This window comes from Labrus mixtus, chromosome 13 (genome assembly GCF_963584025.1).
Source record: "Labrus mixtus chromosome 13, fLabMix1.1, whole genome shotgun sequence".
Classification (NCBI taxonomy): domain Eukaryota; kingdom Metazoa; phylum Chordata; class Actinopteri; order Labriformes; family Labridae; genus Labrus; species Labrus mixtus.
In genome coordinates this window covers 24898542-24912691 of record NC_083624.1, presented here as the reverse complement: position 1 = coordinate 24912691, position 14150 = coordinate 24898542, and the positions used below count along the sequence as shown (strand labels likewise).

Sequence of the window (14150 nt, the reverse complement as noted above, 5' to 3'; positions counted from 1 at the left end):
TTTCCAGACCAAAAAAAGGGTTGCAGACCAAGTTTCAGCAGTTTTTTGTGCATTTCTTTAAAAAGAACAGAATTCTTGCAGAATGTCCTTCAGGGCGGGAGGGAATAATAAATACTACTTCATTTAATGTAAAGTGTAATAAGCTGTCTCAAATCATCAGTTATTGTATTGTGCTTATTTTTGCTAGCTAAGTGCAATAGGATCATAGTACATCCTAATAAAAGCTAGATAAGGATATAAAGATAAATACAGCAAGACATTTCTAATGTTATTTTTGCATTGCAGGCATTGAAGATATAAACTTATTCATTTATAGATTTTTTTTTTCATATCAAATCATTTTCTTCCTGCATGTTTGTTACAATGGTGTCCTGTTCTTTGTGGATGGATGTCATCTTTCATACATGCTTTTTTTTTTTTTTTAATTGCTTGCAGAATTTTATCATGTAAATAATGTTGAACCAACCTGAGGTGCTCCTGTAGAGGGTGCCCTGCTGGTTGTGGCTCGGGCTGCGGTACAGCGGGCCCTGAAACGTCCGATCCTCGTAGATTGGGGCAATGTGGCGGTCTGGGGACATGGCTGACCTTAAGTCCTGGCCCAGCTGGCTGTGCTGACTGGCATATGAGCTCCGCATTCCTGAAGATGTAAGAGAGCAGTTAGCCTACAAACGTTTGGCAGCAGAACGGTCGAGTGATTACAGGACAGCTTCACCACAGAATTGTAAAAGATTTGAGCCCTGCAAGAGCAAAAATCAGTCAATCAACTCCCATTGGTCCTCTTAAAGTGCCATTGAGCAGAACACTGAATAGATTTGAGCTCAGCTGCTCTTTAATCTTAATATATTCAGAATAACAATTATTGTTAATTGTCTTAAACATGTAAGAGAGCATAATGAAGAAGCAACAATGAGAAACAGAATGGGATGTATTTTTGCATTATAATACAACATTTATACCAGCATGCTTACAGATGTATCCATATGAAAACTAAGGTAGTAAATGAAGGTGTATTTCTTAAAAAAACAGTTTTTAAGAAAGACAAAAGTTATGGAGAGCCAATTTGCAAACCAGTGTGTGTGTGTGTGTGTGTGTGTGTGTGTGTGTGTGTGTGTGTGTGTTACATAAAGCTGTCATGTACGCACTTAGCCCACACACTGAACCTCTGTCAAAAGTATTTTAAAGATGTTTCACACTAATTGAAACAGTGAAAACTTACAAGGGGTGGAATAACAAACCAGGATTTGATATAATTGATTTACTCAACGATACTAAAAACATTTTTAAAAACTATTATATTCTGCATAAAGATAAAATAGCCACAGAACAAAATAAAAAATATTAGAAATAAAAAAAACACCAACAAAGATGACCAGCTGTGTTACCTTTGGTCTTCAGTTAATCTAAATTATGAAAACAACTGAAGTCCAGCAAAGAGCCAGCTGACCACCAACATACACATTATTCAAAAAGCTGTGTAGCTGTTAAAGCTTCTCAGTTACAACTTGTTAAAACAGTCCAGTTCTCAAAATGAAGCTTGATAAGACTTCTAATAGGTTAATAAAGTTAATCAAACTGCGACTGTTGAGTTTTTCTTTCATTGTGTATTCTTTTGCTTGTAGAAGAATAAATAAAAGCAAAACTATATAATGCACCAAATGCTTTAAATTTGCCACTAACAAGGGTTAACCAGAGCAGAGAGGGGTCCATTGAGACTGTGAGCCAATCAGAGGATGGCGAAGGAGACATTGGGAAGTGTTGGAAGTGTGATATAAGACGCAATTCTCTAACAAGCCACAGAATAAAACTTACAAGGGGTGAGAAACAGAGGTGAGTACTCCAATTAAAACTACTCTCCATTAAGTCACTTTCAAAGCCTGCTGAGTGGGCAGCGTGAAGCAAACAGTCCTGCCTGACTCAGATCAGTCCAAAGTGAAACAATACTGCAGAATGAGAAATTGGTCCTTTCATATAAACAGCTCATCTTTTCACCTTCACTCCCTTTTCCAATTTACCTCCAAATGTCTAAAAATGTTAAAACGCAAACACACCACAATTTATCCATGCTAGGGCTTAAAGGCAGGACATATTCAAATCTGGTACCCTGTCTGTTCTGATGTCTGTTGCATTCAAAATCATTGCACTACATTCTCAATTGGTGAGAATAAAAACATCAAATACTCTAGTACAAGTGTCCCACTTAAAGGTTTTTGTTCAGACCTAGATTCATCAGATTCAGTTCTGAGGTCAAAATAGAAGAAGAAGCGCAAGCCGGAAAGCTAAGCGATACAACATGACAGACGGGGACAGTTTTATTGCTTAATTTAGCAAATGTAAATAAAAACCAACCTGAATTTCACCGATGATGAAAGTGTATGCTATATCAAGAACACTTTCAGTTCAGTGCTTTACTTTGCCATCAGCAAGCCACTTTGCTTAAGAACTACTTAGGTGCACCACATTTGTCAACAACAAAGACAACAAATACATCCAAATAGAAAAAATTGAATTACATGTGACTGGCAATTTAACCGCTAGGCTATTCAGTGTCCCTTAGAAAGGACACTTATTTGGACCAAAGTCTACAGATGAAAAGCTTCTACAGATGGAGACTCAACCGGTCTGAAAGAGAGAGGGGGGAAACTTCTGTGGAAACTGGAGGATAAGACAGATCCTAAGTTACCTGGTGGTGCAGGTATATAAACTATGAGCCCATGTCAACGAGCTGGAGAGCTGAGATTGGTACTTGATAAAAAAAACGTACTTCAGGAGCCTCCTGGATTAGAGGATACCAGCCGCTCACATATATGCCTGCAATCTGCATCACTCACCATCCTGAGTTCCCTGCTGTACTGAACGCTGATGTTTTACTGACCTTCTTCGATTTCTACATTCAATGGGAAAACCAGAAAAGCCTGAATGGAAATATGTCCTCAAAGTAAGTTTTCAGCTTGTTCTTTAATTACATAATGACTCAACCCACAGTATGTTTCTCTTGTGAAAATACACTATGTGTCAGAGTTTGAAGAGGATAGTGAGCTAGAATAACAAACTCTACAGCCATGACTGTGCTTTCAGCCAGAAAAATCTTTAAACATTTGTTTCTTCAAATGATCTCGAACTTGGATGCAGTAATATCAAAGTTCACAATAGAACTATCTGTATGGAAAATCCAATTTTCAAACTTCTATACTATAGACCCCAACAGCTGAGTGCAGCAGTGTGCTGCATGTTAAGTATATGGTGCTCTGAAGTGGAATGCTAGCGGCAAAGTAAAGCACTGACACCGTTCTAAGCTTTCATCATTGTTGATATGCAGCGCTTTCTTTTTTTTAAATGAGCTTAATTAAGTGTCCCCCACTAGAGGTACAGCCTAGCTCCCGTGCCTTACCTACTACTGACAAGGACATCACACAACCCCCTTTCAAAGAATGTGGACTTAAAGGGTTAAGAAAAAGAGATTGAAATACTTTTTGAACAAATGCTCACATCAAACACGTTGAAAAAGTACAGGGTACAGCACTATGTTTTTCACTACTTTGTTTTCATTTCCGAAACATTTTGGAAACATAAATAGCAATATTCTGGTCCAGCATGTCAGAGATGTGGGTTTGGACACTAGTGGGAGGTTGGGTAAGGATCCTTGTACTTGTTGCTGCAGAGCTTGGATCCTCCTGCTCACATTGCCCGTCCAGTGAAGCCCATTACAATCTGGTTGAAAGAACCTGTTGGTCTACTCTACATCATCCCCAGATGAACCGTAGTGTCATCTTTACAGCTTAAAATGTAATCTATGTTTTTGTGTTTGTGTGAAACCTCACATGAGTGAAGCTCACTAAACTGTGAAGCCCAGTGGACCAGTGTACAGTTGGCAAATAACCGCTCACTGCACATTTCACGAGTCTCCAAACGTCACTTGGGTTTTCTCCAACTGCATGAGCTCAGGCAGAACGGGCTAAATGAGGGGATCTTGTCACAGTTTGTGCCGGAGGAAATTAATAAATAATAATGTATATGTAAGAGCCTCTGGGGGCAAAGTGAGGCCGTCTGCTCCCAGAGCGAGGGAAGATTTTAGAGATAGATGGTGGGGCCAGAATAAGGATGACCTCTAGCTGGATAACAAACAATCAATTTTTATTCAATACATTTTTATTTGTATAGCGTCAACTCATAACAAGTGTTATCTCGACCTTACTCTTTGTCTTTTAACATTACAGAAGAGCAGGTAAAAAGACCTTACTTATTGTTATATTACAAAGACCCGGCATATCCATCATGAGCACTTTAGCAACAACAAATGCACAAGAGAATTATATACAATAGATTAAGGGTTAATGTTTTAAAGCTAGAGCACAGATTGTGCACTTGTTGAGACTAGTTGACATATATTACCATAAAAATGTGAAAACTGAGAAAAATCAGCACCTTACAATGTTGTTTTATAGATTCTATTCAACTAGCAATAGATGTATTTTGCACAAAATCAAGCTATGTAAAGACACACATTAACTTGATCTACTACTTTTTAGATACAACTGTACTAAATCAAAGTGAGCATGCACATCTGTGTTGCTATACACAAGACTCTGGTGGCCAGTTCCACACTGAAGCCTTTATTTCCTGAATGTGTTGGTTTATTTACAGCTTTCGATACATTTCTATTTATTGTTGGGTTTTGTGTTATATTTGTTGTAATTATCTTTTTTTTTTTTTTTTTTGGAATTTTACACACATACACACAATTGTTATTCTTTTGCCTGCTTTATGCAACAGGTACAATAGAAACCGAGCTCCCTGCTACAGTGGGCATCTCTGCGCTGTTTATTTTCTTGGCTGAACATCAGTCTCATCTCATCTCCTCACCTGCTAAAAATCTATACCATTTCAACCAGCCATTCAAAAGAAATGATTTTCCAGCACTGTTTAATAAAAGCAATGAGCCACTAAATGCTTATAAAGCAGCTTAGAGGGTTTTTGGCACTCCTAGTTTTAAGTGTGCTCTCTTGTGGTTTTTTGCTCCATTCAATCAACCATTATGGTTCCATGATATATTGCAGGTTTACGTGAGCAGACATCTCGATGGATTCTTTGAAATACTCTACCAGCCTTGAGGCATAAACAATTCACTACATCTTCATATAAACAAAAACAAGAATGTCTGACATGTTTCAGTGCAGGGTAAGGACTAAAACTGAGTTAAACTGAATTATGCCGTTTCTGGATGCTCTAACTGCACACTCAAAAGCCTAGAAAGCCTTTCACTTTGTGGCATTGCGCACAATAGTCACTAGCAGCAGCTTGGCAGGACACCAGCTCTGCTTCTCTTGTTCAAAGGTTTAAAGGAGGGTTGAGAAAACGAAGAGAAAGGAGGTTGTGGGAAGACATAAGAAAAGGTGGGAGTAATGAAGAAGAAAGCAGGGAAGGGTATGGGGGGGGGGGGGGGGTAGGGAATGAAAAGAGGGTTAATGAGGCCGTCTAGGACCACCAGAGGCTTCTCATCCCGTGCAAAGCCTGTCTACACGAGCAGAGCTTCTGGCACAGCTGTGACCAAGTGAGAGGGACAGAAACTCCCAGGCACAGGAGCCTTCATGCGTATCTCTTGCTCTCAGCAGCCTGACTCCTGAACGTAGCAACATTCAAACAACCTAAGGAGGAGACTAATCCGTCTGTCTTCTTTACTCTCCTCCCCCGATGGAAGAGCTGCAGTCACTTCTAAAAGCATCTGCAAATTGTCAGGGAGAAATAACATACTGCTGTCTATTGAGGATGAATGGCCCACATTCCTGGTGGGTTATAGTCATTTAATTCTCCCCCTCAGCCCTCTCACTGTGACTTTAACAGATTACACTTGGCAAAGGCTAGATGAAGGGCGGTGGCGGCTTGGCGTGCGCCTGCTCTGGAGAAACAAACACTTAAATGGATGCAGCCGACTGCATTCCTCAACAAAAATAATTCTCCAAACCCCTTCTCCAAACAAACAGGAGAACTGGCAATAAACACCAGAAAATCGCTACACATAAAAGTAAGAATAGCTGTAAAAAATAGAATGTACCCCTCTTAAAAGTACCATTGTGGCCTAGCTGTCAGTTTGAGAACATGTAGACATGCCATCCTCTCCTCTTATTTATTTTGGTCCCACTCAGCTCTGAAATGGACACTGAGTATAATGAGCACATTAGGGGCAATTTGTCTTCATTTTCTATTTCGCAGTAGCAGTGTGAAGGCATGACTTGCTGCCAATGAGGGTGCAAAAAGGGGAGCAGGTGGGAGGTATAAATGAAGAGCAGAAAGGAGAAAAAAGCACAACAAAGTTAAGGAAAAAATAAAAGTAAAGCCATAGAAGTTGAGTAGAAGAAAAAGGAAAATTCAAAATGTGTGACAGAGCAAATAAATAGAGAGGAAAGAAGAAAGAAAATCATCTAATATATAATGACAGGAAACCCCGACAGCATCAATATCAAGGTTAGGCTGTCGGATGTCATCTGCCAAATGCTTTTTTATCGAGCCTGATCATGTGATTATCCCATTTCCTTCTACTTTGGCTCACAAACACTGACAAACAGCTGTGCTTGAGGTAAGGATCGACTAAAGTCAATGTGAGAAAATGGGAGACAGTAAGGGGGACGGAGGTGATGAATACAGGAAAGAAGAGAGGATAGGAGTGAGAAAAGATGAAGTAGAGGAGAAGGAGGACATGAAAAGGATGTTCTTCAAAATAAAGAGGAGAACTAGGCTGGTGTCTAACTCTGCTCAGAGGACAGAGACTGAAGACCCATTTGTGTCTGCTTAAGCCATCATTACTCAAAGCAGCGTGACATAACTGCCGACTAACAAGAACCTGCAAATGAGCCTGAAAAGGAACGTCGGAGAGGAGGCCAATGCATCCACACAAAATGAGGATTTCTGACAACAAGATGTCACACAACCTCCTTGATTTAAAAATGGTTTGAGTTCTGAAGTCCGGTGAAGAGAATATGAATATTTGTGTAAGGAGAACTGTATATAAAGTAAGAGTGTTAGAGAGAAAATATATTGCTAGCACTAGCACACCAAACTGGGGCTTTAGATAGTTCAGTCATAATTTCATAACAAATACAATAAAGCCCCTTTCACACATGCAATACAGACATTGTCTTAATCATTTCTGGAGTTTCAGGCTCTGATTATTCCAGCAACTTTCATTTTACCGTGTACTTCACATGGTGTTGATGGTGTCCTCACCCCTACCCATTCAGACATCGTACCCGGGGCTGGCAGGAAGTAAGTCTAGAAAAGGTCATGTTTTACAAATGCACCCCCCTTGGAGGATGTCAGGAAATGTTCAGATTAAAATATGAAATGTTCACATAGAGATGTGTAAAAGGGGGCTTATGTTTGTTATGAGAGCCTAAATGTATAATCATAAAAGTCAGATCAAAGATTAGATCCCCACTGCCAATGCTTTTCTCAATATGATTTTGAACCGTTCGTTAACAGTACCTTGCGTACAGATAGCTTCCTAGCATTGGAAGCTAGTCTCACCGAATTGGCTCTGTTTGTGTGTGCCTGTGAGTCCATGTGCTGGGATAAGAAAACCCCTCCCCTGAGTAAATATCCAATCACTATGCCCTGCTGAAAACACTGGTGCAAATGGACACACCTTACTTTTACATGGCGAGCAGTAAGGAGAGGCACAAGTACGAGGACGCATCGCCATCTTCCAAATCAGTGGTGTCGGGACAAAGTGGGGCTGGGCGATATATATCGAGTTTTTAAGATATATCGATATATTTTCAATCCAGATATAGGGTAGGACAATATCATTAATATCGATCTAGTTCATGTTGCATTAAAATAATGTTATATACACGTCTTCTGTGGAGCTGCCAGTTCACCTATTTCTCATCTAACTGTCTCTCCCTCTTCACCCTGTTCCTCTCTCTCTCTCTGAGCCAAACTCAAAAAACTAAATGGATAAAGAAACACACAAGTATGTTTATTTTGTTATGCAGAAAATTAATTAATTTCACAAACAGGTAGTTTGTTTTCATGTACATGTTGAACTTGTGCAACTGACTGTTAATAAAAGACATATCCATATACATATATATATCGAGTATCGCCATACAGCGAAAAAATATCGAGATATGAGTTTTGGTCCATATCGCCCAGCCCTAGGACAAAGTAAATATATATCTAAAAATACTGAAATGTATTCCTATTTGTACAGCAGGTCTACATGGCACAACTTAAACGCTGACTTCTTTTCACTGAGACGATACACCAAACACCATGAACGTCTAGAAATGGATAAGTTGTTTGGCTTAAAAGTAAAATTAAGAAAAATTTTTGGAATAAAATTACAGTAGTTTTTCTTTTATTATCTTAACCCCTTGCTGTTCCTGAAGAAGTTGCCTAAAACACCAAAGAATGGCATAACAATCAGCTCAAACAGCCCGGGTCGTCAGAACCAAACCGAAAACCGTGACCAAAAAACTGAGGTACGTATTGAAACCTGGGCTGACTGTATCGTTGCATCCTTAATCCCCACTGTGAAGAAAGTGTTAATTAACCACAAAGTAGCGTGACATATGAAAGAAAATCACACTAACATTAAAAGTGATAATTTGCTGGATACCATTATTTGACAGAGACCAAACAAAACACCAATGTGCACATGCAGTATCATCATGCAGACACAACACACGGAGCATGATTGGAAAGTGTGACAAAATGTGTTCACCTTGAACCTCATCATCAACCAAGGCGTCTGAGGATATCCCCAGGCAGCAGGAAGTCAAGCAGAAAACAGTCCATTAACCTTGTAACAATAATACAGGGATTTGCTGAATAAGGCAAACAAAAATGTTCTTGGATTTTATGGTGGAAACCCGCTATCGGCAATTTTAAATTACTTTTCTCATTTCCTCGCTCAGCTGAAAAACCTTTACCTATAACAGAAATAAGAAAAGTGTTATGTGCTATGTTATGTGTCTTTTTATTGTTTGTCAAAGCCACATTCTTATCTACAGGACAAAGCACAAGCTGGCCTCTTGCTCTTTCTCTAAATTGGTTGGCCCAAGTTATGGACACTACCTGTTTAAATAGAAAACATAAGCGAGAGTTTTTTTTGTGCCTCTTTCTCCTAAATAAAAAGAAGACAGACCAGCAGGTTCAGGCAGGTTCTCCAGTTATTATCTTCATGATTTTTTCAACAGTTCTTGATCACACACCTACATACACACACAGTCAGAGGCATGAGCAGCTTTATAGCCTCCGCAGACTTTACATGAGGAGTACCGACTATAGAGCCCTGATAAAGCACTCGTGAAAATAAAAGCTTTGGAAGGAACACTATTATGTGTAAATGAAATTTCTTCTTCCTTCCTATTTATTTCACTACTTACAGGGCTGTCAAACAATTAAAACATTTTTAATCGTGATTAACCGTGAAATTTCAATAGTTAATTGTGATTAATTCCATTTTTAAATGCATGTTTGAAATCCATGTTTTCGCATTTAAAAATAATAATTGGTAGGCTTTTATTTTGAATTTTTTGTACTGTCTTTTGCTGAGAGTACTTTGCTTGCTGTTTGAATTCAGCCATGCTTTTATTTTGAAATAAAGTGAGGACCTTCTGGTAGATTGAAGGTTAGGACATAAACTAAACCACAGCAATAAAAACAAAACAAAACACAAATAGTTCAAAGGAACAGTAAAAAATGAATGATTTGACGTCATAGGGTGGATATTACTTTGGACTCGTCAACTGAGCTGTCTGAGAGGTTTTAAAGTGAATTGAAACATTCAAAGGTGCAGCACTTCTTTTCCATCACTGTGGCTACAGGGAGACACTGCAGAGGCTTATCCACGGTGCGCCTAAAGGGGCAACATAGACATCTACATATATTTTATTTTAATATATTTGAAGATTACGTTACCACTTACTGATGCAAACTAGCTCTTGTTCCATTCACAGAACTAATACTTAATAATCAATATTGTTTATAAACTTGCTAAAATGAAAGCAACTAAACTGCAGCTGCAAAATGTGTTTTTGACTTCCCTTGGTTAAACTTCTCACAATAATGCAATACAATTAAGAAAACGTACAATTTTCAGAGTTCACTGGAAATGTAAAATGCAATATTTCTACAGTTTTACCACAGTCAACAGTCATATGGGATATTCCATTTCCAATGACATAGAGGGCTACTTTGCTTTGGTTTCTTCTTATGTTGCTGAAAGAAAAACCTGCTAATATTAGCAGTCTGTGATTCTCTTGTAGTTGATATTTGTCATCTTGCAGAAATTATGTTTTGGCTACTCTCCCAGACAACCACTTCTTGCACAGCTAGTTTTCTTTTAAGCATTGAGCCAACAACACGTCTACAGATATGTATCACTGTCCAAATATTTACAGCCTGTGTCAGTAAACTATCCACTTGAGAAGTTCAGAGGAATAGATGACAAGCCATAATATGACAGCCTACAGCCTAAATTGAATTACTGAGGCTTAATAGCAAGAAAAAAAATTGCAGGTATGATTATTGTTATATCAATGTTTCTTCATGTTTTCAGGGTTTTTAAAATATACATTCTCACTTCTAGTGGTTATTTCCTTTTATTGTCCAACAACACATATTTATGGATGTGGCTCTATTTAGGATTTTACCACACTGTGCTCTTTCAGTGGTTTTGGACAGCAGTGAGTCCCATACAATCAAACACACCCTCAGCCACACAAACCTAATGTGACACAAAGGGATTCACACAGCTATGTGCTTAATGATGACAAGGGACCGTTAGCAAAAGAATAGGACATTATGTTTGTTTTTGTTCTCTCTGGGAAAATGTAAGGGGAATCTATTTTCAATATATACCACAGGAGGGTATGCAGATGAAATAAGCTGACATGTACTTAACAGAGTTTGAGAGTGTTACAATGCACTGTAATAAGATTTAAATGGCAGTGTGTGTGTATGTTTGAGCACCTGTTAGGCTGTCAGGTCGCGTCATCCTCTCATATATGTCATAACTCTGGGGTCCGTAGGGGTCCGTGTTTTGGATCATGGAGCGGGGCAGAGTGGAGCTGTAGTGCTGGGGCACCGCAGTCATACTGGCCCTGACCGGGGACGATGAGTGCGTGAGCTGCTTCGTCAGTGGAGGGTTGATGCCGTCCGCCATTGTCAGAGGCGAGCCCATGCGACCTGATGACGAACCCGCTGATGCCTGATAAGGTGAGGTTGTGCGGCTTGCGCTGCCCGATCGGGAGTTCGTGGAGCCCATGCGTCGCAGTGCAGCGGGGGAGTTTTTTTGCGTAGAGTAGGGTGAAATACTGCCCCCGACGCCAGTGTTACTGGTGCGCTGAGAGGGCAAGGTCGTGGAGAAGATGCTGGAGAGGGGTTTGGGTTCCGTTACGATGGGGGAGCCGTAGGAACTTCCAACTGGGGTACGCAGGGAGCCTCGGGAGGGGGATATACTGCTGGCATAGGCTGGTGAGTGAGAGCGAGAAGGCACTGAGCTTACCCTCCGCATAGCACGTCCTGGCACTGCTGCTGTCGCTGCTGGAACCTGCAAGAGGGAAGCAAAGCAATATGGCTCCATGTAGTAATGCTCGAGTCTTTAGGGAGCTATACAATCTTTAATAATCATGTTTTATTCTCTGCCATGTATTGACTTATGCACTACTACTGTACTGACATGTTAAATAACACAGAATTACATAAGCCCATTCATTACAGGGCATGACTTTACTGTAGGCCATATTTATCCCCCCCCCCCCACTCTGCTGTGTGTCACAGTGCCATTTGGTTTCTCAGTGGTTGTGTGTACAGCGCTGTGTGAAGCATGATTATGTTGCAGTGCTCTGTTCACTAGGTACCTTCTGTGCCTTTAATTTTTACATTCACAGAAAAAAATGTTCCTGCAGTTTTGTGTGCGTTTCTCTACTCTTCTTATGAATTAAAAGCTGACGGTCAATGATTTAATTAAAATTCCTGAACTTGTGAACATTGAGAACAATTAATTTTTAATTAAAAATGTTTCGTATGCACGCATGAGTCTTCAAAAGACACGGCTTTTTTTACGGCTACATTTTGAGCTTGACAACTGAAATATGTTTGTTTGTGTTGTTGCTGGCAGTACCTGCGTTGAAGCCTGGCCCTCAGCCCTGGCGTTCCTCAACAGGGTACCAGTGCCGGCGCCAGGGAAGGAGTGCTGCATTCTCAGCTCAGCCTTGCCCAGGTTCTGGCTGCTGACATAGCCACTGCTGGCATCCTGGTAGCCACTGTCCGAGTAGGAGTTCATCTGAGTCGAGCTACGGGAATTCCCTGTGGACCCTGAAAGGAAGTGACAGAGAAAGACAGACGAAAATAAAAAGCAGAAATATGGGGGAGAGAAAGGGAGAGAGACAAGTCATGAATGGTTTCATAATAGACATGACCTTTACCTTGACAGCATTACTAATGACAGCAGGGAAATAACTGTTCTGTCACCCTATGATTCAGTGTGCCACTGTACATCATTCAGCCTTTCATAAGCTGTGCTGAGAGGTCAGTTGTTATCAGTGACACTCAAACTGTCAGGTATCAGTATGGAGAAGACAAAGGTACAAGATGAAACAGGCTTTCTGTATCATTAAAACAGGAGGGAAGAAAAGATTTGTAGTTAAATATTTGCCCTATAAATTAAGTTGGAAAGCACTGAGGTTAGAAAACAAAGCTGTGAGTTAAAGAAAAAGCAGACAGCAGAGGATGGACAGAAGGCAATAACAGACCCTCACTTTCATGGAGGGAGGACTGCTCCGGGGAGTACACCTGCTCTGACTCGGTCCTGATGCGGTAGCTGGGCGACTGGGAGCTGTCAGTCATCCGAGACTTGGTGTCCCCCAAGGCTGAGGCATCTGGTAAGACAGCAGAGATGGGAATCAGACACAGAGAAAGAGCACTGAGTCTGGCACAATTATAAAGTTTTGGCTTTGGAAAGAAGAATTATAATGGTCTTTGCAGCAGTAAACAATATACGAGATTGAGAGGAGACAATGATTTCTGCAACACTAGTTTCCTGTTTGTGTACAGTTGGAATCATTCAATTCTACTGCCATACTCATTTTGAGAGGCAAATTGGGCAGCATGTCACTTAAACTTCTATACAGCCATGTTCCAAATGGTTAAGCTGCTCTACATTTCTCTTCATCCAGCACTCCTCATGCATGACAACAACCAGTGTGTCAAACAGGAACTGGAATTAGCCCTCTAATGCGACTTAGAACAATTTCCCCATAATCACAATCTAGTTAAGCGTGACCAGTGTCAACGAGTTACTCTGCAATCACTAGAACAATAGTCAGCATGTGGAGGGGAACAGGGAGGCAGACATTGGCTGCCAGGGTCTGCTTAGCCGGTGTGATACTGAGAGCTGAAACCCATGAAGAAGCTGTCGTTTAGCCTAAGCAGACCTGTTGAATAGATCTGTGGACATATAGGCCTGTTGAATCATGAGTCTAGTGTGTCTGACAACTTAACATCTCCCACTTCGCAAGATCTGTGAGTTGTGAGTTGTAAGACCCCAGCTGTTTTGAGAGGCTGTTGCATCATTATAATACTATGAAAGATTCACACTATTTCCATGTTAAGTGATTCTGTTTAATTTCTCCACTTTCGTCCAATGCATTTTAAACTTAACTTCGATGGTATAGCAAATATAAACTTCAGCCCGGCTCATGAAACATTACTGGTGCTGAGCATCTGACAAGAAAGATCTGAGATCATTCAAAATGTCATTTAGTAGCTACTAGTAGCTTCTTCAAGTATTTACAGTAAAAGGAAACCTTCTGTGAAATCAAAATGCATTTTTGAGTCCTTTAAGACATAATAATGACATAACTGAAAACGTCTTTTTTCTCCTTTCATTCTGGCAGCAACCCTGTGTCTGGCACTCAGCATGACGTTTCAGACCACAGGGGTTTTGTACTGGGCCTTGACCCGGTTTGATAAATGAGATGCCAGAAAGCCAGAACAGAGGAGGAGCAGGAAGAGAGGGAGACAGAAAGAAAGAAGGGAGGACAGAGGCCCTTTTTTCTCAACACAATGAAGATGAAACCTTTTGGGCTTAAACAATCAACGAATGGCAGAGGACAGAGAACAACACTTACAGCCCCTATGTGTGATAA

At 40.3% G+C, this 14150-nt stretch overlaps 1 protein-coding gene across 8 annotated transcripts in view; it reads right to left on the bottom strand.

Annotated features, from left to right (window-relative positions):
- LOC132987338 (plakophilin-4-like) overlaps window positions 1-14150 on the bottom strand; it is a 77619-nt gene that overhangs the window by 21914 nt on the left and 41555 nt on the right. For 5 of the 8 annotated variants that reach the window (XM_061054339.1, XM_061054344.1, XM_061054340.1 and 2 more), the window contains 5 exons: window positions 12756-12881; window positions 12125-12318; window positions 10972-11551; window positions 8720-8746; window positions 467-637 (listed from right to left, as the gene is read on the bottom strand). In XM_061054339.1, the coding sequence (XP_060910322.1) occupies window positions 467-637; window positions 8720-8746; window positions 10972-11551; window positions 12125-12318; window positions 12756-12881 (1098 nt within the window). The remainder of the gene's footprint in view (window positions 1-466; window positions 638-8719; window positions 8747-10971; window positions 11552-12124; window positions 12319-12755; window positions 12882-14150) is intronic. The other 3 variants (XM_061054338.1, XM_061054341.1, XM_061054342.1) reach the window with 3 other exon arrangements.